The sequence below is a fragment of the Gallinula chloropus genome (assembly GCF_964237585.1).
Source record: "Gallinula chloropus genome assembly, chromosome: 5".
Taxonomy (NCBI): Eukaryota; Metazoa; Chordata; class Aves; order Gruiformes; family Rallidae; genus Gallinula; species Gallinula chloropus.
This window is the reverse complement of record NC_140090.1, coordinates 48,853,649-48,880,859: the sequence shown is the minus strand read 5'-3', so window position 1 is coordinate 48,880,859 and position 27,211 is coordinate 48,853,649. Positions and strand designations below refer to the sequence as shown.

The window sequence follows — 27,211 nt, the reverse complement described above, 5'->3', positions numbered from 1 at the left end:
CTCATCTCACTCCTGCAAAACAGTGAGCTACTGCAGGCCGTGACAAGTCAAAGGAGCAAAGATTTAAAATCACAGAATCACAGAATCGTAGGGGTTGGAAGGGACCTCGAGAGATCATCGGGTCCGACCCCCCTGCCAAAGCAGATTTAAAAGACTTTAAAAGACACAGGAACCCGCACGCTCCACGTGGAAACCTTCTATGGATGCAGCCATTTCAGGAGGGCCAGACAGTCCTTCCATCAGTGATGTCTCTGGGAGTGTGCTTTGCTACCACAAGGCGGGCATTACCTCCCCCTCCCTTCCCACCACTTCTCCTCCTAACAAAAAAGGGAAAGCAGGAGCTTTAAATGTGCTGTTTTCCTTGTCAGCATATAAAATAAACAGGAGCTTTTAATTAGATGCACATGACTTGGCAAAATCTTACAGAGCAGTCTTCTAACTTATCCTGGTTTGTACATTCTCCATGCTCGTGAAAAGAGTCATGGGAACATACAGCACAAGCAAGTCCAAACTCTTTTATGCATTTGATAACTCATATACCAGCCTGCTCTCCCTGCTAAGGCTTTACAAGGTCAACTGCCAACATTAACTGCTGCAGATTTTAGTCCCACTATTTAGAACTCAGCAACTCCTAGGATGTAAAAACAACACAACACTTCTCACAATTAAATCTGAGTGTTTGTTGAAAAAAGACACGGGATTTCAATAAGCCAAGCACCTTTGAGTGGACTTGAAATGGATTTGTGAATGTTTAAAAATAAAAAACCCAAACTCATTAAGTGGTATTTTAAACCAATTATCTATCATTCAAGGCATGTTACACATTCAACTGCAAAACCAAAACAGATCTTAGACAAAACAATGGCAAAACAGCAATAATACCAGTGACATCACTTCTTCAGGAAAGCCATATTTGAAGAAATAAGCTAAAAGCATGTTCTCATGCTTCAAGTCATTACTTCATCCTTTTTCTGAAACAGAAGGGAAAGGCTGTAGAGTCACAAAAGAAACACTGTTCTCCTACACCTGTGCCCAACCACAGCCATGTTCCAAATCAGAAAGCTGTTTAGCTAAGGCAACTTTTCCCTTTCACCAAAACTCTTCAAGGCAGCCAGACTGGAATCAGCACACAATCCATGCAGGAGATGGATAGCAGGACCCTTCATCTGTAAGGCTCATTAGTTCAATTCCAGCCCACACCGGTAGTCACTGACAATTTTATTAAGTAACGGCTGTTTGGAAGCCATCACACACAGTTCATCGGAAATGTATTAGAACACTTAAACTCACCTCAGAAGAGAAACTACAGATTTTGTGCCTCTAGAGATGTTTTCTTCAATCCCTGTCAATTGCCCATGAAAACAAGGTAAAAGAGTTTGGGTGCAGCACGGAAATTTGCAGTGACATTGTCAACGTGCCTTAGTAATCAGGTACATTCTTCCAGCATTACAAACAATTAAACTGGAAATAAATTGGTCCAATAGTTGCTGCGGGGGAGGGGGGGGGGAGGGGGGAACCCCAACATAACCAGCAAAACAGAGCCTGGTTTCTTGCATATTTCCCATTTAATCCCTCACCGCAGGATGTTATTGATGGGGTTTTCATTGCAGAGCAATCACACATCCTCTGCCTCCCCAGGAACTCAGGCTGACAAAAGATTGCTGCCAAAACAGCAGGAAGATGAAAAGATATAAAAACAATAGGAAGCTCACCTAAAGCTGTGAAAAAGCCCATTCTGGTGCTTACTTGTGTTTGTAGAAATACCAAACATCCCTAATGAGCACTGAGATTTTCATTTGGAGGGGAGAGGTATCAGGTAATTTGTGGAAAGGTCCAGCTTTGCATTAGCACTCTATACCATCGCAGGAGTACAGTGGGAGAATCAAAACACAACAATGCAAACCAGAACAATGCTTACTGATTTACCTAGGGTAGGAACAAACACAAACAAAATAACTACAGAGGTTTTGCTACGAATGCATTACCAAGACACCAGTTCATTCTTCATCACACTGGAGCGGACCTTTCAGAGTCACACTGATCTCTGCTGGCAGCCAATTAACATGCTGGCTGTTGGCCAAGCACAAAACTTGCACCTAAACCAAACATCAGGTGAAATGAATGTAGTATTTGCCCACATTCTACTAACTTTGTAGCTATCTGGACATAAAACACATACAGACAAACAGCAGCAGCAGGTGACAGGCGCCATTACTGTGTCTGTGCATCCCCTCTGCAAGCCAGATCACCCAGCATCCTGCCAAGATGCCTGCAGTACCACAGCCCGCTTGCTCCCTCACCCCAAGCTCCATATTTTGTTCCAAATTCTATTGTAACCACTCATAGCTAGCTGATTTCAATTTTGCCTCTTTTAGAAGTTATTTCCCAATAGTCCGCTTCCCATTAAAAATCCTTCATAAAGATTCAAAATCTTTTAGAATTTCAGTATGCTCATCTTAAGGAAAAAAGCACGATAAGTGAAAGCCCCAAAAACTTGGGGGAGAGTAGGAATAAGAAAGCCTAAAGTATGAATATGTCTCACTTGTTCGGTCTTAAAAAAAGGCAAAGCCAAGTCTCAAATTCAGGAATGACAAAAAAAAAAAACCACCATGGGGTGAAGAACTGTGTCCCTCAGCGAATGCCTGTACCAGTGGACAGATGTCTCAACATTGCTGAAATAGCACACCTCTTGCTATTGCTGCTATTTGTGATAAAGGGGACTTACTAACAAGACGCTTGTAAAGGCTTAAGGAAGACTTGCTAAGAGGATGGTTTGAAGTGCTATAGTGAGAGGTGACCTCACAGAAATAATGTCCCACTTGAACTACTCTAGCATTTCTAGTGTAGTGTCGAGTGATTAGTGTTCTTGGAATAATTTGGAGCGGACCCAGGACTGATAAGGAGGAAGCATTCCAAGGACGGTGGTGCCTGGGATAAATAAGAAGGAAACATCCCAAGGATAATTGTGCCCATCTGGAACAATCACAACTACCCATGTGTCAGGGGAAAGAGGTGAAAAGTTCAACCTGAGGAAGACTTCGAGCCTTCATCGCTGAGACCCCCTGACGACCACCACCATGAGACAGTGCGCAGACACAATTGGAAGGAGTTTATGGAAAACACCTCTTGGAACTCATTTTAATACAAAGCAGGGACAGGTTATAAATATGTATAGGTGTATTAGGTAACCTAATGAATAAGTATCATTGAACTGTATATAACTGTGGTGGTTTAGCCCTGGCTGGAGGCTAGATGCCCACCAAAGTCAGACTATTACTCCCCTTCTTAGTTGGACAGGGGAGAAAATATATATTAAGAAGCTCAGGAGACAAAATAAGGACAGGGAGAGATCATTCTGTCATCAATGACGTAGACAAAACAGACTCAACATGGTGAAAAAGAAACTACCTAATTTATTACACTACACTACAAAGAACAGTGAAAACCGGAGTTGGGAGCATGACCAGATCTTAAAACAAATGCAACCAGATCTTAAAACACTTTCCCCCCCACCACTCCCTTCTTAGCAGACTTTAGTCAGGATTTTGCTTCCTTCTTCCCCCTGTTTGCAGTACAGCGGGGCAGGGACTGGGAAAATGGGGTTCTCTGTTACTTCTTCATGAGCTGATTTCCTTTTCCAGACCTTAAAACACCTCTACCTCCCTCCCCCACTCCCTTCTTAGACTTCACTCTAGTCATGATTTCACTCCCTTCTTCCCCCCGATCGCTGCACAGGGGGGCCGGGACTGGGAGATGGGAACTTCGGTCAGTCCCTTCCTTGCAAGTTGGTTTCCTTCTCGGTTGGGGAGGGGGGGTGCATTCATTCCACACCCTCCCCCTGCTGCACCGTGGGGTCTCACCCACAGGAGATAGTCCTCCACGAACGTCTCCAACATTAATCCTTTCCCACAGGGCTTTATCTCTTTATCACAGTATCTCTCAGGCCTAGTCCTTCACAAGGTTATAAGCTTCCCCCAAGCAAACCTGTTACAATGCAAAACTCTCACTCATCTCTGTGTTTCTGATTCTCCTCATGGCTGCAAGTGCTGGCAGGGGCTCATCCCAACGTAGGGTTACAGCATCTTCTCTATGTCTCCACCTGCTCCATCCAGCGTGGAGCCCCTCCACGTGCTGCAGGTGGGGTCTCAGCCTTTTCCACATTCAGCACAGTGGATGTGAAAGATATACTTCTAACAAGCAGGATTTTCTGTTTATTCAGTTTCCATGTGCACTGGATGAAATGAAATGCCACACAGAGGTGTTACCTCAGTTACCTTTTTGAGATCTTCATTCTAAAACCTTAACAGACACAGTCCAACAGCAACTGGTTGGACTTGATCTTCAAAGGTCTCTTCCAACCTTGTGATTCTGTGAACTACAGACCTTTGAAAGCCACAGTGGAAGGAATTAAAATAACCTGATTCAATTTCTTATTTTAATTGATCTAGAGATCGTTATGTGTTAGATCAAAACCAGGTAGACTGTTTCGCTGCATCTACTGGCACTTCCAATGCAAAGTTTGTTTGGTCACTGGAAGAAGTGTATGTAATAATAACTAAAAAAAAAATTGTATATAATCTGTGTATCATCCAAATGTTTAGCATTACAGCTTTGTTATCACATCTAACAACTATATAATGCCAATTATGAGGCTGACCGGCAAACAATCGAAATAATTTGTGATAAACTATTCTACTGAATTCACACACACAGTAAGTACACTCACCCTGTTAATCCAGACAGTTATATCCTTGATTTTTACTTTCAGGCTGCATTCTCTGTTTATTCTAATTTGTGATACACAGGCATGTGCGTGCACATCTGCACTCAGGTGTGTACCTTGTACACATTCGGTTGCAACAATGCCCATCACGCAGCACAGATCCACATTCAGCTCCAGGACATGAAGGCATTTGCCCTGAACCTGAAAGTATCTAGAAAGGCACACAGCTGGAAAACAAAACTTGCCAGGAGCATCCCTTGCTGTGACCATTTTTCTATTTCTAAACATCTACAATCAGTTTAAATAAGACTCATGGAAAAGAACTTATTTACTGTAGAATAGACTAGTAGTAGCATTAACTCAACTGCCGAGCCTCTACACCACCCTGAGATGGTGGTTATGGTGAGGATACAACTTACCACTTTGTCAAAGACAGCAAAAGGTTTAAGGGCATTTCAACTCAAGAGCTGGCTTCCCAGGAGATCCATTTACTTAACACATATGGTGACTTACAGATGAGGTGTGTCATTTCCATTAACTACAATGCAAACTCAAATTTCTACTTCCCATTTGACTTACTTAATGGGGAGTTAATGGTTCATAGGAATTCATAGCAAAATACATAAATTAAATCACTGCAGACATATGCAAAGCTTTTAGGAAATTCACACCTCTCCTCACCATACTCAATTTAATCATCTTCCAGGCAGGACCAGTTACATTTGAACAAAAAGTTGAGCTTTCTATTTTTTAGCAGACACAGAAACAAGCATTAAAAAGCTGAGAAATAAAGTTTATTATGCCATTCAGAGAGTTGCAAGCTCTTTATTTCTCTAAATTTGGGTTTATATTTCAAATGACTCCATGGTCAGCATCTAGCCTTAGTTTCAGCTGTTCCCACCACATTGTCCAGGAAAGTAACTCTAGTGCTGCCAGCACATAAGAATAGAGTACTGTAAAACATGCCAGTACTACCTCTGTGTAATCAAGAATGCTTAACACCTTCCCAACAAGGTGATGCAAATAGAGTTGTTTCATAAGCATCAAATCCCAGAACTCCTTCGATAGTACATACCTCAAGAAAGATAAAGCAAAACCCCCAGAGCATTGATTCCAGACTGTTAACTTATCTGTATATCATATATATCAAACCACTTTATTGACAGTTGCCTAATACTGCAACACAGATTACACACAGAGGTTCTGTTATTAAAGAGTAAGACCTATGGCGGAGGTTAAGACCACACTCTGAAAGAAACAAAGACTTAGGTTCTTCCCTCCCATACCCCTCCCACCCCCCGATATAAGCATGATACAATCAGCTTTCTACTTAGATTGATTTTACACTGTATGAGCTACTTTTATGGCACTCAGGCCGTGCTAGAACAAAGAAAGTGAAGACAAAAGAGTCCTGCTCAGCGTGCAGATACAATTACCATGGAATTTAAGTCTGTGGAGACCAATCATCATTTTGAAATTTCAGCATATAGGATTGCAAGAAAAATCAGCACAGAAGCATGAAAACAGTGTAGTTTTAAAAGCTACTCCAGTATCACCTATCACAGCTCTTCAGTGCACAGAGGTAGTAACAATTGGATTTTGTTCTCTTAGCAGTAAAACCCACATACTCTGATCCATCTGACCTTGAGAACTCCAACAGCAAACAGATTCCCCAAGGACAACAGCAGAGAGGTTCCTCCAGCACGACCTGGACTTTGTTCACCATTTCAAGCACCCATATATGACAAATGATAACTACATGCAGCATGCAACCATGCCTAGCCTACGAGGTTAAAAAACATAATCACAAAAATCAGGACAGAGTAGCAACTTCATATCAGGAGTAACAGCCACCTGTACAAAGTGCTGGCTCTAGATGGGTAAAGCACTTCATCAAATTACAACACGCTGCAGAAAAGCAACGCAGACTACAGAGCAACAATTCAAGACCTGTACGATTTGACAGGAGAATAAGATAATATTAATTTTCTTTTGAACTCTCCATGAGTACAGGCAAGCAAGTTCTGCCGTTTCAGAGGTGTCCATAAACTCATGTTATTAAACTTTGAGCAAACCCACAACCAACCTTCTAAAAGCTGCATGTGAAAGCCAGCAGACAGCAATGTTAACATTGCTACCAAGCCTCAGAGAAAGGCTTTGGCTTTACCTAACACCACCAAAACTGAACAGCACTTTGTCCTCCGGTTGTATCATACTGGTACGAGAAGTCAGACAGTAAAGAGTTAACTGGCACGTGATCAACAAGGGAGGTCAATAAGCTACTGCTCCATTGCAGATAATTGTGGTCGAAATACTTCTTAGAACTAAATACACATTCACAGAAGTCAAAGACCAAAGTCAGCAATATGTACAATTCTCAGGAAGCAATGACACGTTTTGGCATCTTGAATCACTGCCCCATTTCCACCCACATTCCTACCGACAGGTCTTCGGACAGCAGACCTCCAAGCCAAAGTACATGGCCCTGTGCTGCCCAGATGGACACACTGCTCCCCACATGCACCTTGCACCCTGATCAGCTAACATGGGGAACCCAAGGTGTACTCACCGTTCCGACTTTCTTCATCAATAGGAACTATTGTGGCTGGAGGACCTGTTCTGGCCAGTTTGCAATCTATAAAGATGAAAATAGAAGTTATTTCTAATTCCAGAATCATCATCTTGGGGGGTGGGGGTAGGGTGTGTTTCAGTTTGTTTTTTTTCTTTTTTAGAAAGAGGCAGCATATTCGGCACACTAAAGACAATTATACACTTTAATATAGCTAAATTATACTCACAGAGGATCAAAATCTGAGCTGTTTGCTTATCTGTTACTCAGATAAACTTTAGGAAAGCGAAGCAGAATGTGATGACAAAGGAACTAACATCTCAGATGCTGATCCATATTTAAAACAAACATTTAAACAGCAAAAATTTAATATGGTTTCTTCTCTTATCTCTTAAGCGAGCCTTCCTTTCCACGACATGAACATGAATTGTTGTCACGTACCACCACAATACAGCTTGACAGCTACCCTATAAACCTGTTTGTGTCTTGCTCTAGAGATACTACCAGGGATCTCAGTGAAGCAGAAGTCGAAGGACAGAGATAATACGATGGTAATTTAACCCCAAGAAACAACAGAGGAATGATTAAAAGGTATAAATTGTAATTAAAGCTTCACAACAGAAAAAAAACGTAATTTGAATTTAATTGCAACAAAAGGATCTAATTAAAGAGAGTGAACAGAATTTTAATAATGTTCTAAGGAAAACAAAAATTAAAAACAGACGAGCAATGTTCAGGAAGTTACATTTTTGCCATCTTACCCTCATATTGCCAGTCTGGAGTCAAAAGTTTAGTCATCAATGGAAGCAGAGCAGAATAACGAAAGAAAATAAGTAAGATTTTGTTGGTTTACTCAAAAGATAGGTTCAAAGACAAAGCAGTACATGTAGAGCTAGCAAGTGCATAGGTGTTGTCATAAAACATATAAAAGCATGTATACCACACATGATGGCTACACTTCATGAGCAATTTCATTTTCTACATTAAAAGGGAGAAAAGTATTACCTCCTCAAACACAGAGAAATAAGAGGGAATTTGGAAGAGGTTTCCATTTTCTAAGGGCTGCACAGTACCACCGAAACAGTGTAATACGGGACAGCCATACTCCTTCCCTCTTCACCACGCAGGACACCAGAGTCCACATTTTAAAAGCTATTTAGATTTTTCCTCTGATCCTCCTGACAACCCAGTCCCAGTGGATGGTTACATTTGTAGCTTCTAATTGGTTTCTAGTCAATGAATGAAATGATGAAGAATCGCTGGGGGAAGAGAGGTGGGATGGAGGGGTTTATATCTGGGTTGTTTTTTTTTTGGGGGGGGGGGGGGGTCTTGAGAGGCCTAAACACTTTACACAAAAATCCCAACAGAAAAGCCATCTGTAAATTCATCACAAGAGCAAGCTGAGGTAAAATGCTATTTCCCAGCTTACAGTAAAAATGACACATTCATCGACTTCAAAGGAATTGTGCTGCAGCTAATTACAGACTATAATTACCCCAGCATAGACAAGACCTATGAAGGAAGATCAAAACAGCCCAGCATTTATTCACATCTCCGTTTAGGTGAAGCCTGTAAAGGACATCTTTGTGGCCTGGTATTTCCCTCCAGCAGCAGCTTTGCTGTTCAGCTGACAAGTTTAACTGCAAGACCAAACTTCTAAACACCAATGTTGAGGACTGGTAGCCTGGCGCTCCCTGAGGCCATTAATATTTATTAATGGCCTGAACAACACTGGAATTAATACTAAAGATAATACAATCATGCTGTCATTAATATGAAAAAAGTATTTTGAATAATACAGGCAAATCTTGCTCTGACGGTAAAATACAGAGAGTTTGTGGGGGTACTTACTTCTTCCTTTCATCAGTGACACTTCTTATTGAGTTTCATAAACTCACTTGGCTTGCTATCCGGTGCAATCTAAATAATACTTCATGAACAAATTGTCACTACTTATTCATAGAATCACAACATCCTAGAGTCTCCTCAGTTGCAAGGAACCAATAAGGACTATCGAGTTTTGTGTCACTCTTGTACTGTGGAGCCCAAAACTACACCCAGTACTTGAGGTGAGGCAGCACCAGTACATTTTATCCTTACATGCTCTAGTTTGATACATGATAGCTGGCATATTTTCTGTTGACAGTTTTAAAGCTTTTTGCTTGGTTAACACCTCCAAATCAAATAGACCATCTGAAAAATGACACCTTTCATTTCACCAGCATTTCCTATGAGCATATCCTGTGGGAAGATTAGCAATGTTTGCATATCTACATGAAATAAGGCATGATTTTTTTTCTGCTTTTATTTTCTCTCACTGGATGCTAGAAAAACAACAGCACCATCACAGGCACACATCTAACCTTTTCCAGAGCCATGTTATAATATTTTCTAGAAGCTCAGGATTCTGCTAACTGAATGGCTCTAAAATAAACTCTTTGTTAAGGTACCAAAGCTCAACAATACCAGCTTTTACTGAGACTTGGTTTTCACATGCATGGTCCTGCTATTCACCATTGAACAGTGATCACCAAGCACAAAACAAAAGAGAAATCTAGAGCACAGACAATTTTTAATTCTAGAAATTGCATATACCTTACCCAAAACAATAATCAGTTTGTTGTTTTTTTTTCTTAAACCAAATGAGCAACTTCCCTTTATCAGTGCTTCCACAGGGAAGCATTCTTCTTGCTGAGTGACTCACTGAAGAGTTCACCCAAATCAGTCCAACCTGTAGCTCTATTCTTCAATAAGAAAATAGTCAAAATTACAAGTTGGTGACATGTTAGCAGCATTTCAAAGGATTGGTTTTCCGTCAAACACATCAGGATTTCCAGAATTATAATCACAGCAGTTACACAGTATGTTTCAAATGAACATTCAGCACTGAAATCCAAACACAGAGTGTCCTGGAGAAAAGGAAGGCTATTCAGTTACGTTCAACAATTTGCAGAGGATTTATTGCAAGTTTGAGCAGGTGAAGCAATAAAAGTTACCACAAGAAATTTCAGTGAAAAGATGAGATTAGAGCCAAAACTATTTCTATAGCCAGGGAGAAAAAATAAACAGGATGCAATAGAATCCTGGCTGTATACTACCCTCATGGCAACAATAACACATTTCTGAAGAATCATGTAGTTTTATTGCACAGATAAGAGCTTATAGATTTCAGATAATTTCAATCATGTAAATACTAGCCAAATATCAGATTGCTTTTTAAGATGCCTGTCACTCCTCCCTCCCCTTCTCAAAGACCAAACCTAATAAAAAACACAGCCTTATTTAGTTCATAGTTGTCACCATACTCTGAACAGATAAGGTTAGAATTGCAGTCTTAGCCAAATTTCTAATTTAAAGGGAAGCAATAATTTCAAGTAAAAAACTTAAAGACAAGTTGCACATTGTAAACACGAGCAGTACATTTTCCTTTTCTGTGCAAAATACAGTGAGGAGGAGCGGCAAATGCAAGTGCCCAAAACCTGTGTTTTACCACCAGGCACCAGCCAAACCTAGTGGGAAATACCACATACACAAACATCTTTAGACTGAGCCAGGCATGCAGAAAGGTTATTCCCAACATGGGGGACAGAAAGAGTCCATTCTATAAAGATGACTGAGGCTTGAATTCCTTAGTCTAAGAAAAGGAAAGCTCTCTAGAAATATACTTGGGTAAGAGCTACGATGGAAATAATGCAAAGAATACTAAGCACAAAGAAGAAATGGCTGCACACTGCACACAGATTTAACAACTATGTTTCCCAATTTATTAGGGGTTTTTTTGGACTAGCAGAGAAGGTAGATCCTGAAACTCTTCCACAGCAGGAACAATGCAGAAAGACCATTTCAGCACTTCTGAAACATACCTTTATTTGCTTATGAAAGGGATTACATTAAATGTTCATCAAGCAAGATTAAGAGCCCTTTTTCTCAAGTTTTATTTAAGTGTTCCTGAACAGAAAGTATTACTTCAGCAGCAATAGATTGCTTTAATCAACATAAACAGGCATGGAGGAAGGAAATGCACAAGACATGACTCCCCTGTTTTAAAGCGCCCTATTTCTGATTGCAGACCTCGCTATAAATCTGCTTGATACTTTAACTATTCTCATTCCACACTGCACATTATTATCAGAATACTGATGCACACCTAACTAACAACTCCAGTCTTCAATAGAACCACTGGATGGCTCCTTTCCTGGTTTCTTTGGAAAGAGGTCCCGTGCCCCATCAAACTGGGACCAGGAAGACCACACCAAGGCTGTATGCATTCTCCCAGGCACAGAAGACACCTCAGCTCTGCTGGAAGCACAGGGAGAGGCAACACGCTGAACCATGGGCTGTTTGTTCTAACTTTCTCAACAAGAGACAAGTCGTCCTTGAAATTCGTGGGCATAATGGGGTAGTCATGGAAGTCAAATCACGCTAAATTGAACATGCTTTAAGAAAGGCAGAAAAGGCACTACATAAATGAGGTTCCCTATCTACAGTTTTCATGATATGTTTTATGTTTAAGCAGCAGTACCATCAAATATAATCATGATGTAGCAGCGCCCTCCCCTCCGGCATCTCAGAGAAAAAGTAGTAGGCATCAGGTAAATAAAATGTAGTAAATAAAAAGAGCTATGAAGGCTCTCCTAAAAGCTTCCAGAAAAGCATTTTTTGTTCCTGTCATTAGCTGCAGTCTTTCATCTAAACACTGCGTTTGCTTTACAATTACATGATCAAGGCAAAGGCAGGTAAATAAAGGGCCTGTCTCCTTGGGAGCAAAGTGAAAATCTATTTAACAAACACTTCATGGAACAGTTACATGGCTCACATTCATTTGGTTTCTGATGGCTAATTTCCATTATTTTAATTCCTAATTATTTTTAATGAGATGGCTCAGGAGAAACCCTCAACAGTTATTCGAGGTAAGATGTTCAGCCAGGTCAAACAGTCTGAGCCGAAACAAACTTAATGACTTGAATAACCCTGTAGTCTGCCAACAGAGAGCTGCCTGGTCACCCCCCCATTCCCCTCAGCTCTCTCCTCTTCAAAGCCACCTCCCATCCAGCGGTTACATTACTAAGAGGACTTATTTCTATTCAACCTCACAGGTAAACATAAACATCTATAATAATGAAAACAACTGTTTCAAACTTAGCTACTAAACTTAAAGCATGGGGACCTGACGTACAACATGAGAAGCTGGGAAGACACCTGAGCTTTCCCCTCCCCAACATTCTTCTCCTCAGTCCCACCATCCTGAAAGGGCAACTGCATCCTCACAGCCCTTCTCTGGCAGGGATCTCCTCCTCCTGCCATCTCTCGAGATACCAGTTCCTCCACAGAGGTGTTTCAAAGAACTTTACAAACGGCTCTCCTGCTCCAAATCACTTGAGGGATGCCCCTCTCACCATTAACTGCAGACAGAGCTTATGAATCTACAGTAGTCTTCACAAATACCTCCCTAGTAGCACTTCTCTAAGTCCTGTATTCACAGGCCTGCAGAGACAGCTGTAGCCTCACACCCATTTAGAAGTCGTCTGACAGCTTCATGGGAAGACAGAGCTAGAGGTAGTCGCAGTGACTGAGAGCAGCCTATAACATCCCTGTACTAAACACAATTACTTGGAAACCTGAAATACCCATATTCATACTTGATACATCCATAAATTCCAGCTAAATAAAACATGTGAATTAGTGGGGAGCAGTGCCTGAAGTTGGCTGTTCTGATCATTAAGTCATACAGCTGCAAGGCGTACGATCTTATTGACTGCTTCAAAGCTTAATAATGAAAATGGTTTGCCCCATTAAGCCTTAGAAATTTAAGTGACTACATCCCCAAAAAAAAAGTTCTCCCACTACACGAGGGGCTCTGCGTTCCCAGTAGAAGACTGTAACTTTAAGAAGTTCAGGAACTTAACCCTACCACAATGGCAGAGACAGAATGAGTGTTACCCTGACAAAAATATTAGCAAGCAGCCCTGCCAGGAATACAGCACACTCCTGTGGAAAACAAATAGCCAACCCGAACCTTGCTGGGACATTGTTCTGTGAAACGACTGTCATCTCCTCCTAAGTGTTCCTGAAATTACAACTGGAAAAAATCCACTTCAATATGCTAATCACCAACTCTTCTTCCAGCTGCTTCAGAAACACCCAATTATTATTCTGAGTTATTTTACATTTGCTCTTCTATTCAGTTTTGCTTTTATATATTCAGAGAAGAAGTAGTTCTTTTTGTTTTTATTTAAATAAACAATTACAGGGACTACAACAGGCAATCTCAAAAAACTAAGTTCCTAGCCAATACACAGACTCTTTACTTAATAAAATTCTTCTCAACATGATTTCCTTCAATAGTTAGTATTGTTGGTAGAATAAAATGTTATTCTTCAATTTGTCACTGAAGCAAAGATCAGACTCTAAATTTCATCAGTAGTGGCAGGAGGCTCTCCTGCTCTTCAGCACTTAGCTGAGGTTTCTCCCTGAGTTACTCCATGTTGAAGTTTCAACCATTTCTGTTGTTTTAATGAAGTTGGGAATGTTAAACTTAACAATTATTTGGTACTTGCCTGTATGTTTAATCCAAACTGAAAATGTTTTTAGGAGTGGCATGTGTCACCAAGAACAGCTTTCCTGTAGAGCTGTGGACAGAATTAAGGTCTGACAACTCGGAAGAGCTGAAAAATTATATATTCTTTCAAGGGGATAAACTCCAAGCTATCTTCAAGCACAGCCTACAAAAGCAATATTCTAAGAATATAGTATTAACATGTAATTGCATTTTTTTTCCTGTTAATCTGTCCAAACTGTTCCTGAATCCATGAAAGCACATGTAAAACACCCTGGAGTAAGCTTACTTTGAACATAGCCACTGCTAGTTCACATGGTACCACTTCAGCGAGGTGCAGGAAAAAACTATCCAACTGCTCCCTGCTGACCCTCTATGACTTCAATAAACCACTCCATTATCCCTGAACATTGCAGCAAACAATGTAAAGCAAGCTCAGGACTTGATTCACTTCAGTGACTTTGTGCTATGACTAACCAAAATGGTGATATGGAAAAATTAATATTAAAATTGGTTGCCATCTTTAAACAGAGTCATTTGTGGCCGATTGCATCTATAGAACCTCTACCAAAAGAGCTCTGCTGATGCCTCAGAATCGCTGTCAGGCTGAGAGAGTTGGGGTGGTTCAGCCTGGAGAAAGCTCCAGGGAGATCTTATAGCAGCCTTCCAGTACCTGAAGGAGTCTACAAGAAAGATGGGGACGGACTCTTTAGAAGGTTATGCAGTGACAGGACAAGGGGGAATGGTTTTAAATTGGAAGAGGGGAGATTTAAATTGGATATTAGGAAGAAATTCTTCACTACAAGGGTGGTGATGCTCAGGCATAGGTTGCCCAGGGACGCAGTGGATGCTCCCTCCCTGGAGCTGATCAAGGCCAGGCTGCATGGTGCTTTGAGCAGCCTGGTCTAGTGAGAGGTGTCCCTGCCCATGGCAGAGGGTTGGAACTTGATAATCTTTAAGGTCACTTCCACCCCTGACCATTCTGTGATTTGCACTGAGATTATTTTTAACCCATATGTGCAAACATACTAATAAGACACACTAACAACATACCAGATCATTCAAGCTTGACTCTTCTATAAAACACAAGTAGATGAACAAAAGCAATAGTTTCCAGGCTAACATCACATACAGTGCATTACACAATGCCAGAAGTACTGTGGCAGTTTAAGATGTCACTGTCTCCTGTCTGGAGGCAAAGTCATCTCTGCTGCTGACCTGGCAAAACAGAACATGGCAACGCTGGAATTAAGCCAGGTCATTTTGTCCTGAAGTCCACGAGGTGACCATGTGTGGTCTTTCAATGTGGCTCACCTGTTGGACAGCAGCTGGCAAGGAAGCAGTAAGAAATGACTGACCAGTGCAATGGGAGGCTCTGACACCTTGATCCACCCCTGAAGTTTCTGAAGCAACTGCCTGAGCACAGCCTAAAACAGACACACATCCACTGAATGCTGGAATTACAGACCCAGCTGTCTACTTGTGGTCCGTGCCAAAGAAGACTCTAATCCACTTCATTTGATATAGATTCTGTTAGGGAGAAAGCCTTGGATAGCTCAACACCAAATGCTGGGAAGTCAATCTCTGTAAGAACAAAGCACTGACAAATCATTTGGTACCACAGAAAGCATGACACAGCGAGCCAAAAGTATTTTCCAGACCAGGAAAAAAGGAACAGTTAGAGAAAAAGCCTAAATGAACAGAGAGACATTTTCAAGTACCAAAAGTGGAGCTAAAAATCTAAATTTCTCAAATTTTGTTTCTTTCCCTCCACATTTATATGCACTGAAACTTTGCTCTGGTGGGAATAAAACAAAGCAAACAACATTCAGCAGCGCTCCTTAGCTCAGTGAGAGCAGTGAGCATTAAGCAGCAGTCTTAATTTCAAGCATACTCTTATACTCTGACTCTTTGCATCTATGTGGAGAAACAAAGAAAAAAAGCTTCTGAAAGAAGGTTGAGGAAGTCAAAGTATTTAAAGCCCTTTTTCCACCACCACCCTTCCCCCACCCCCATCTTTTCTACACTGTTAAGGACATAAAACAATTGCATAAAAGTCTTAGAGACACACAGCAAGGAGCACTAAGTCCAGTCCTCAAGTCTGACTCACTGATAATACTCAGGCCATTTAGGAATGAAGGAGAAGTCATTAATGAAAAAACAGATCGGTGATTCCACATTATCATGGACTGGAAATTAAAGAGGGTTTGTGCGTGTGTCGCACAAAAGACGTCCGGTGGAATAAAGCCAAAACACCTGCACTAAGTGATTCGCCAAAATGATGCCAGAGCAGCAAGTGCCATGGAGGCGGGTTCTGAATCACTGGAGTGGCTGGAGAGGGTGTGAGCTACTCAGAAAGCCTGTTTCGAGGCAACCAAGTGGTTCACAAAACAGAGTATCAATGAATAGAGTGTAGGCTCAAGCCTGTGGGATTTACAGACTGAGATTCCCATCCAAGCTCTTGGGACTTTGTGATGTGCAGGGACAGCGATAGTGTGCTATCTGCTCTATTTAAACTGGAGATGCAAGAAAAAAAAATTAAATTCTAACACTCTGTGGCACTGGCAGAGGTTAAAACACGTCACATTCAGATCTGCTGGAAAATGTATCCCTGTTTTCAGATGCACTTTATTCTCAGCAAGGTCCCAACTGCTCATTAAGTAAACAGTCCTTTGACAGACCTTACACTTACCTCTGTGATCCGTACTTCCACCACTCATTCAGCTGGGAACTCTTGCAGAAAAGCCCCATGAAAGAGCCTCTCTAAACATCTCGATTTACCGAACAAGGTTCCTAATAAAGAGCTACATAGAGCCATACATTTAAGCTGAGTAACTAAGCAACCCAATTTAAGGGGAAAATGTCCTGTCTTGTTTCCTGTGGGACTGAATTCAGAACTACAGCTGTGCAATTTAGGATAAGCTTGGCATAACCTTTACATTAGCAGGCTTGTGCTACAATTGCTCTGTATTGAAATAGCATAAGAAGGGCTTTCACAGCCTATTTTAGCTCTTCCTGACAGACATCTCCAATTGTGGAAACTGGGAAGGAACAACAGCGAACTTGAGTTTGATTCAAACACATTTGCCTTACAGTACTTAAACCTACACTGAATTCCTGAGCTTTGATTCAGACTGGCTCTGCTAAATACTACCCTGAAATTCATAGCTCAGAAATTCAAAGAGGCAAGTGAAAGATGAGCTAAATGTTAGAATTGGACTGTAGCTCAATCAGGTTTGGGTTTGTCTTTAACTGGACAAAAGGTGAGGTAGACAGATAAATATAACAAGAACATAAACCACAAAAAAATTTTCTTGTACGGTCCCGTTCCCACAGCCTCAGAAAATGGGAGTTTATACAGAATGTGCAACCTGAAGAGCTGATTTATTTCCTTGCTTTCCCTCTCCATTCTTCCAACTCCTTTTGTACAGATATAATAACTATAAAGGGTTTGGTTCGTGAAAATTACCCTGCAAGTGCTGTGGATTGCTCTTTTACTTTTACAGCTATGGAAAAATGCAGTACCATCCATCTTTTTGGCAATATTCTTTTAGATTGAAACAACTTCCATTTTACAAGCAGTTTTTTAGTTGACAGAGTCTTTAAAATCATACTTGTGGCTGAAAACACTGTAAAACACATAAAAATATGATACTATGCCAACTAGCACCTAAAATTGCTATTACCAAAAGTAATTTTTAAGACCATTAAAAAAGCACTAAGATGACTTGGGAATAGCTGTAATATCTTCAGAGGTGTTTAAACTTCCAAAGTTGACTAAACCTGCTTTTAGCCATTACTATGCACCAAGCATTAACATTTCACGCTGTTTTCAGTATTTTTGAAATTGTGTTTTTCTATTACCCATGTGATGCATTTAAGACAAAAAGTTTCCCAGAGGAGGGTGGAAAAAAAATATTTTGCATTTTGAATTAAACTGAATGCAAGTGCTACAAAGCAAAGTTTAATATCGCAGCAGTTTTAACTGCTCTTTAAAAACAGACATTTAACTATGAGTTTCCAGCTGTTTTTTCCTGAGTTCTCTGTAGCCATTAACATTGCATGTAAAGAAATTTCAACAAAACATCCAGGAATTAACATTTATTAACTGTAACACAGGAGAGGTAACAGCTAAACCGCTTGTAGATGACTCAATTATTATTTAGACTTCCTGTGTTCCAAAAGGGTAAATTTGTGGCTTTTAGACTTCAGGCTCTACATGTTCATTGTCACTGAAATCATGTTTACTTATCAGACTTATCTTCCTGAAGAGTTTCTCCCATTTCAGTCTGGGACTCTTTTTAGACACAACAGACAAGGGGAATTAAGTTTGTCTTCCTCAGAACTGATTTAGATCAAGACAGAAGAAACAAGCGTTAAAAAGAAATTTAATTGTAGAGGAAAAAAACCTTTGAGAAATTTTGCTGCATACAGAGGATTTTTTTCATTTTTTTAAGTGGATGTAAAAGTTTAAATTATTATATTACCTTTGAACCATGTTCTCCAGACTACAGTTTTGGCAGCTTTCTATACAAAGCAACACTTTATAGACTAGAAAATAGCTATATTGACAGCAAACTTCTTTGGATTTTTAAGATTATTACCCCCTCCCCTCATCCTAAACATCAGCAACATTCACATGTCATTAAACAAAAAGCAAGAGTCAAGCTGTGAAGAGTGCACCTTCTACCTTTGGTGGCAGCACAACAAGAAGCTGTTCTGCTCCTCTGAAGTCACCTCTCCCACACTGAACTGCTGTAAATATTGATGTAGCTCCAGAAAATTCTACTTGGTACCAGATGTGCCAAATCTACAGCAGGTAACCCATGCCCACCTCCCTGAAAACAGGCTGTGCTAATTAACCTGCCAGTTCTAGGATTGTTTATGTTTCTGGTAATTAACTAGCAATTTTGTGAACATTTACATATTGTGCCTATAAATACCTTTCTCACAACATCTTTAATGAAGTCAATGTTGATCAACATCTTCCCATAATTTAATCAAGACATCAAGCATCAGTGACAGAAGGTGAGGAAGCAAAGCGATACCCGGCTGCGCCCTTCACGGAAACAAAGGGAAGCAAGACAACTCTTTCCCTTCCGAAGACACAGGCCTCTTTTAGCTCCTTGAGTACTCACTCTAATGCTGCTAAAATTAGCCATTCAAAACGGACTTCCACAACTACATTTTAGTTGCAAGAGGGTACTACAACTTTTCCCCTTTCTCCAGGGCAAGCAGGATCCTGTGCTCAGAAGACAAGCTGCCATATCCTATGGTCACGGGACTCTGTGGGATTACCTAGCACAGCAGAGTATCCCCTTCGCCATCTCTGCAACTGAGGGCTGACCTGGAGTTTCTCAAATTTAAATACAGACCCTGATAATGTGTCTTAACTGAATTATAACTTAATTGCCATTGAACGCTGTACTCGAGAGGCAGACACTATGCTTTGGTTTTGAGAGCAGAAAGTTTTAGGGATTTCAAGTAGAATACATAGTATCTAACAGTAGCAACAACAACAAAAAAACCCTCAAAGGTCAAAGCCTGGGTTTTAAGCATATTTCTGAGCAGACATGTAGTAACAGAACCTGGAAATAATGAATTTATGAGTTATAAACAAGTTCCTGTGGCTTCATAAAGTTAACTTACTTTGCACAGAAGATGTCAACACACATTCACAAACAAAAATTAAGTAGCCAAGAATGTGAAAAATACTTCCCCCACAGCCTGGGTGAAAAGGCACACAGTTGGAGCAGAAAGCAGGCTCCAGAGTCACACAGAGAAAGTCCTTTACAAAAAAAAAAAAAAAAAAATTAAAAAAAAAAGATTTATGTATCTAAGATATCATGCAGCTCTTACAAGCCATCTGAGTCTCAACCATTTGCATGTTCTTCCTCCGTGAAAAATGCTAAGTAATAAGACTTCACAGAAAGTATCACCCTTTGAAGTATCTGTTTAATAAATTATGGTCCAGTGGATTCAATAATTGAAGTTTGAACTGCTTTCTGCCCATCAGAGATCCAGCCTGTGTCTAAATAGCCTGAACCTGAGTTAATTATAAAAGCAATAAGGACTTTAATGTTGAACAGCTACAAAATGTTATTTGTTTTTCTTCTGGTTAGATGCACACTTTTGATACCTATTTTGTTGAGGAAAAAAAAAAAAAGCTACAATGTTAATTTCCGAATTAAAATTCTTCCCATCTGCAATGGTAATCATGCCAATTCTTACATAAGCTGTACTTTGTTTTCCTGGGCCTGCAGTTTATTATTTACATTTCCAGGTAACTTCACAAAAGATCTCCTCCCAGCTGTAACAAAATGTTGCCTGGAAAAAACACAGAGCTGGGGGAAACACAAAGCCTTTGTGCAAAGTTAGTATTTTCTTCAATGTTTCTTCAAAATATATTCTAGAAAAAAAGCCTTTTGGTGTAAAACATGAAGGTATAACTTTTTTTAGGCTTTTATTTTAGAAAGCAAGCTACTGTCTGAGATGAGAGAACATATCTGTGACATCATCTTGTTACTCCTCTTAGGCTTTCCATGATTACACTTGTGTTTGGAAAGCATGAGCCCTATTAACTCAAAAAATGATCTGGTAAATGACAAATAGTTGCAACTTTTATTTGTTTTTAAATCAATTTAGGATTTATTTTAACAAATTTAAGGTTTCTGGGTATGTCCTCTGTAAAGCAACTAAGTGAGGAAAGAAGTTTGGGATGAGGCAAAGGACTGTTTGACTCAGCACCTTTCAGCAGACAGTGGTTGCTAGCACCCATCTGGACAGCATTCCCAAAATGAGCCCAAGCACCCCCAAAAAACATGGTTTTAAAGCCAGGCAAAGCAGCTGATGCCAATACATGGGCTCTTCAAGCTACAAATACTAAAATATCTCTTCCACAAACTTAGACAGCATAGACAGGGTTATTTCGTGGGGGTTTTTTTGTGATTTTTTTTTTAATAACAGCAGTGAAAATTAAGTCAAAGCATAGTACATCTGCTGTCTGAAACCTTTATCATCAAAGAACAGACAAACATCAAGAAGGGAGTCAATACTTTTCTGCTACATTGAAAAAGACATTTCGTATCCCTTGCAACACAACTTCAAACCATGAAAATATTTACTTCTCAATTTTTTCATACTTAAAAAGTATTTATAAAATAAACACCTTGTAGGATATCCTGATTACCATCAAAATCTATCTCTGTCTATCACTAGTTTCTGGGACAGCTGAAGACACAAAGTCCTTTAACTAAAACAGACACAACCATGGTACCCAGAGTAACAAATGACAAAGTAATACCATGAAACCAGTTAACAAGACTACTGGCTCCAGGTGCTAATAAAAAGTATAGATAAATTAACATAAATTGCAAGTTCAGCTTCTTATTGCAAAAGCTATCAAAACTTCAAAAAAAAAAAAAAAAAAGAGTATATTTGATGGCAGAAACTTTGATCAATTGGAGAAGGCCCTGGGGGAAACTTATTGCAGCCTTCCAGTACCTGAAAGGTGCCTATAAGAAAGCCTCTAGAACTGTTCATGAGGGCATAGAGCAATAGGATGAGGGGTGATGGTTTTAAACAAGGTAAGGGGAGGTTTAGGTTGAATATTAGGAAAAAATCATTCAATACGAGGGTGGTGGATCATTGGCACAGGTTGTCCACGAAGGTGGTGGAGGCCCCATTTCCTGGAGATGTTCAAGGTGGGTTCTGAGAAACTTGACTGGGTTCTGAGAAACTTGACCTAGTGAAGTTGCCCCTGCTCACTGCAGGGGGGTTAGACCAAGTAACGTTTAAAGGTCCCTTCCTACCTAACACATTTTGTGGTTCTATGGTACTAATCATTGTTCCTTGTACCTGTATGGTTCTCCTCAGTGCTTCTGCCCCCATGGCAACCTGGAAGGGCCACAGAAGCACCAGCTCCCACTGTCAACAAGCCTTCTTTCCCCTCCAAACACTTACGTGTGTGCAAGCGCTTTGCAGAACAGCACTTGGCTAGAAAAGACCACGTACACCTCAGTGGGTGTACTTGGTACAGCAGTCCCATCCAAGCACAGGTTCACTTAAGTTTTACATCAGCAAGGATGGACAGTAATGAGGACATGTTTTTTTTCTTAATTCACAACAATATAATGATGATTTGGACCCACAGGATATGCAGAGTCCATCAGCAGGAGGATCGAAGTGATTCCCCCAAGCTGGACTCAGATTCCTGTCTACAGAGGGAAATACAAGTATATAGGAGAGCTCTCAATTTCTCCTTGTAACTTTTCCAACTACGAGCTGGCACTGAAAATACTCCAGCAGATGAGATGGCCATTGCACAGGTATTTCTGTAGGTTTAACGTGTATTCTCACGTTAAAGACCATTTCTCAATCCCATCCAACCCTACTTTTTTACTTAATCTAGCAGGCAGGCACTGATAAAGCAGCATACCTGACACAAAAGTACTTGGCTTCCTCTCCATATCTAGGCTGACTGTAATGGAGAGGTTGATTAATTTTGTATTAGCTAGATACACAACTGAAAGTAAATCCCAAGCCATTGATTATACTGGTAGAACAAGCAGATAAAGCATTTTCTTTTCATGCCTCTCATACTTAATTATATAAAGGTTCTACCCACAAGGACTGTAAGAAGACAGCTGGGCACAGCTATGGGACTTTTTAATTATTTTTTCCTACGTATGATTGTTTATGTTCTTTAACTATAAAATTAATATAAGATACTAGCTCATTACGGGTTTATTTCCAGATAATGAAGAAAACAGTTGTTTATCTGAAGGCATTCAGTCCGTTTATCTTGTGTTCATAACTATTTTAATTATCAGGCAACGATGGGTTCACTGAATATAAGAACTGTATGAAGAACACGCCTGTAAACAGCTGGCTTTATCTGCTGTTTGTACGCTGAGCTATTCAAAGACATTTAAAATATAGTAGTCTCCATCACGTTGCTTTTATTAGCCAAGCAGAGACTCTCATCATGTTAATCACTACCTCCTTAGCAGAATAAAAAGACTAGAGCTTGAAGAGAAACCAAACCAAAACTGCAAGGCCCCCCAAGCTGTAAAACCACTAGCCTGTGCCACTATACCCACTGGTGTTATTAACTAAACAGATAAAATTGTAGATATGAGGAGGAAGTGACTTGTGCAGCATCCCAGCAGCAAGCTTATGTGTCTTCCTGATTAGCTTCATTCAATTAGGTTGTCTTAATTGCTCATATGCTAAAGCTCATTAAATGAAAAATAATATTGCTTTCCTGCAGGTTGTGCACTTGAGAATTGAAAAACGGACACCACCGGTGTGTACCTCTGAGATACCGTCTGAGAGATTTCAAAGAGCAGTCACAGCCCATTGAAAGCAGAGCACACTGCTATCTTGTGTGGCTGTCAGATCCTCAATCTCATTGTGAGCTCTGGGGCAGAATATTTCTCCTTTTCCTTTAAACAAACCCTTCGACTTCTCTTTAGCTTTATCATATAAATCCGTAAATAACTCAGCCCAGACACTGAAATATCACAACTTCAGAGAACTACACTTCCAACATTTTCAGTTCTCATTGGGAAGTTCCTCACTCGTCATCTCTTCATCCAGAAACTATCCCAGCACATTTCTGAACAGAAACTCTCCAATATTGCCAGACATATGATGTGTAGAGAGGAGCATGATTTTTGCAGATGGTACTGTTGTATAAACAAGCGCAGTCATGTTTTTGGGTCAGTTTTGTTTATTTTGGTGGGTTGGTTTTCCATTAAAAAAGCATACAAATAACTCCAAGTTGATGCTTTTAATCCCATCTCTATCAAGTGAAAGTGTTGTCTTCACATCCTTAATGCTCAGTGAGAATTGCAGATACCTCATTTAATTTCCTATCTGGACAAACACACTAATACATATCTTACAGAATGTGGCACTTTAGTGAAGAAAAAGCTGTCAACAAAACCTTTATCAACATCGTTGACTGATTAATGTCTGCTATGGAAATAAATCTGAGGTTATGAAAATTTGCTAGAGGCATATATTATAAAAAAGCAGATATATAGCATGCTCTAGTGCATTTTTTTTTCCTCCCACCCAACCCAAAAGCAACCAGGAAAGGGTCAAATGGACCGATAACCCCGAAGATGTACCTATACGTGAAAAACTTCAAGCTTCCTCCCCTAATTTACCATAGAGTACTTGCAAAATGAGATAGGATTTACAATATTTAAAATAAATAAATATTTTTTCTTGTGTTAGAAACTCCTATACTGGATCCAGGCAGGAAAAAGGGCTCAAATAACCCTTAAAACACTTCTCAGAAGGGAAGCAAACGAAATATCTCTCTAGAGCCAAAAAATTCCCGATCTGCATTGATAAATACTTCTTCTGGTTTATATATAGCATAAAACAACTTATAAAACATTCAAACTGTTAGAAAGCTACTAATGAATAGAGCCCAGAGTCCTTCAATTACTTTTGCAATGAAAAAACAATAAGGGAAGAGCTGGAAGGAAAAAAACCCAAACCACACAACCCCCCTCAAAAAAAAATCAGTGAAGAAAAACAGCTGAAATTTCTGACTTGAATATCTGAAGCATTGCATGCTAAACAAAATGGTCTATACTAATGGTTCAAAACATCCTTTATCACCTGTTACTAAAAGTTCCAAGCTGAACTTTGGAGAAAGGTCAAGATACTGGCTTGAAGATAGTGGGCTTTGTCTTTATACATCTAAAAACCTCAAGATAAAAGACTAGATACCATAGAAATACAGGTAATGAGTGGTGCAACCCTCATTCTAAACTCTAAAGTAGTTATTCTAATGAACATCAGCTCCAGGAGACTATTTCCCCCACCTGAGAGCAGGACTCATTTCATTGTAGAGGGGATTCTCTACACTGAGAGCTGATAATGTAGGGCAGGGTTCTCGGGGCACATACCACACTCACATCACACAAGGGTTCATGTTCAGTGAGCATATTTACAGAACGGACCAACGTTGCAAGCAAGACTTATCTGGAGATCCCCAATTTAGAGTCAGGCCTCCTATTATTCACTGTTTCTATTGTAATTAAGCAGAGAAACAACATACAAACATTTTTAAAAGGTGTTATTTATGTAATTTAATCTAACACTAGCAATTGTTGCAGAATCTCATTTAAAAGGGTAACATAGTAGAATCCCAAACATTTTGTTTAACATTTTTGGGGGGGAAAAGTCTGGTGAGTCAAGAATTATTTCCAAAAGTGAGTAAAACCTATTGTTTTAAAAGATGGGAGAGAACAATACAATCACCATGAACTCCTAACAATAAAAACACATGAACTGCTCTGTCATCCAGCACCATTGTCAGCAATACTGCGTGGAACGAAGAGACCACTGTTGATTTTTCTGAAATCTTTCAAAACTTACCGTGGTGTTTTGTTGGGTTTTTTTGGCTGTTACGTTTTGATTTTTTGAGTAATGAATTTTTGCCCAGAAGCAGCCTGCATTGGCCAACTAGTCACCAAGAAAACAATAGAAGTACCTTCTCCAGCATGACCAATGCAATATTGGGCAAGAACAGATGCCTTGTTTTAAGGCTGGACCATCCAGTGGTTCGGATGAAGCTTTTTAATGCAACTTCCTCTTTAGGACCCAACAATTAAACCTGTTTAATATAATGACTTACTTCTGAACAGAGTTGATTAGTCTCATTTGACTTTGACTTGCAGAGAAGGTCAAATAATTAACTCCTGCCCTATTATATATCCTTAAATTCAGGGAACCACTTTGCAGTAACAGAATTATACGTAACTGCTCAAAGCAATGATGTTCCAAAATGAGATGATGCTACTAACAGAAAACCCCTCTTGTCAGTATAATTGAGTAAACACAAACAGCTCATTCTAGCAAATAAAGAGGAAAAGTAATTATTTTGGCAGTAACTTGTTCATCTCAACAGATAGTACCACAGAGCAGGATTTGATTTACTTTAAGGGACAAATAAATCAAGTACTATTTATTTAATGTTTTGTGATTCTGTGATTTACTATTGCACCAATAGTAAATCCAGAGGCAAAATAATCAGAAGCTTAAAAAAAAAGTCAATGACTAGAACTATGATATTACAGTACAGGATCAAGCAGAGCAAACAATGTAAGAAAGTTATTTACCTTTCTGCAGGAATGTGTTTTAAAATGTCTGACAGTTTGCAATACCTTGAATGAAAACATCTTTTAGATGGTTCCAAAACAAGAACCCATAAAGTTTATCCCTACTGAATTCAAAACAGAAAACTGAAATGGTACTGAAGGTCAACACATTCGAAATCATAGCACGATGTCCACTCTTTAGTGAAAATCAGCTTTCTAGGATGATTTGGACTAGATCCGTACAGCCTTCAAATGCAGAGAAATACCATTTATCAGTAAACCAAATTTGAGAACACTATTTCTCTCCCTTGCTTCTTTTTTCACCTCCTCAGCCCTTCACTTTGCAATCAGGATTAACTAGGTGCACCAGGATAACCTGACATTAAGTACTTGATATCTGCTTATTGTAGCCTACGTACATAAACCATTCATCGCTACACCAATTTAAGTCTTGCCATGCCTCAATGCACTGTCTAATAAACACTACAGTGAAGGACAGAGTGCTTCTTATTTTTTTAAGCCTAACTCAGTAAGGCCCTCAAACATTTTTGGTTTTATTGTGTTTACTCAAAAGTTTTCCTTTCATGATCTACAAAAGGATTCTAATCTTTGAGCAGTGACTCCCTAGAACAGATGAGAGGACATTTACCTGGGAGGAATCCCCACTTTCATTTCACTGCATCTGTGAATGATGGCAAAAGTCTTCAAGACAAATATTATTTCCAAATCTATTTGCTCAATTAAATTCATAGTAAATATTAACATCAGTAGTCTTACCTGTGCAAAAGTCAAAAGGCATTTATTCACTTGACATTGTAAGCCAGAGTTGAGTTACAAACCACAATTATTTCCAAACGTATGGTAGTATTTGTGGAAAAATAGGGGGAAACCATTTGGTGTGAGGGTGTTTTGGTGGTTGGTTTTGGTTTAGTTTTTAACCCCCAGACATTTCCCCACTACAGGCATTCCATACAAATCCCTAGCAATTGCCTGAGCTTACATGAACTTTAGTCAAGAAAAACACTGTCTATATTTAATGATAGACAACAGCTGAACAGTAATGATCCCTTAATCTGGAAATGATTACTGTAAAATGAATGCATTAAAATGAGCCGAGAGTGCTCATCCTTCACAATTGTTGCCCAAACACAACTCTGCTCCCTCTAAACACACTGCAGCGGATACTTTTTGAACTCAGGCCCTGCAGAAGTTCTGACCTGGAAGTGCTGGAAATGTCCAGT

General features: G+C 39.8%; 1 protein-coding gene across 5 annotated transcripts in view; it reads right to left on the bottom strand.

Annotated features, from left to right (window-relative positions):
* PCDH15 (protocadherin related 15) overlaps positions 1 to 27,211 on the bottom strand; it is a gene marked incomplete at both ends in the record, with an annotated part of 350,568 nt that overhangs the window by 314,210 nt on the left and 9,147 nt on the right. For 3 of the 5 annotated variants that reach the window (XM_084265723.1, XM_084265722.1, XM_084265725.1), the window contains 2 exons: positions 7,293 to 7,358; positions 8,054 to 8,068. In XM_084265723.1, the coding sequence (XP_084121849.1) occupies positions 7,293 to 7,358; positions 8,054 to 8,068 (81 nt within the window). The remainder of the gene's footprint in view (positions 1 to 7,292; positions 7,359 to 8,053; positions 8,069 to 27,211) is intronic. The other 2 variants (XM_084265721.1, XM_084265724.1) reach the window with 1 other exon arrangement.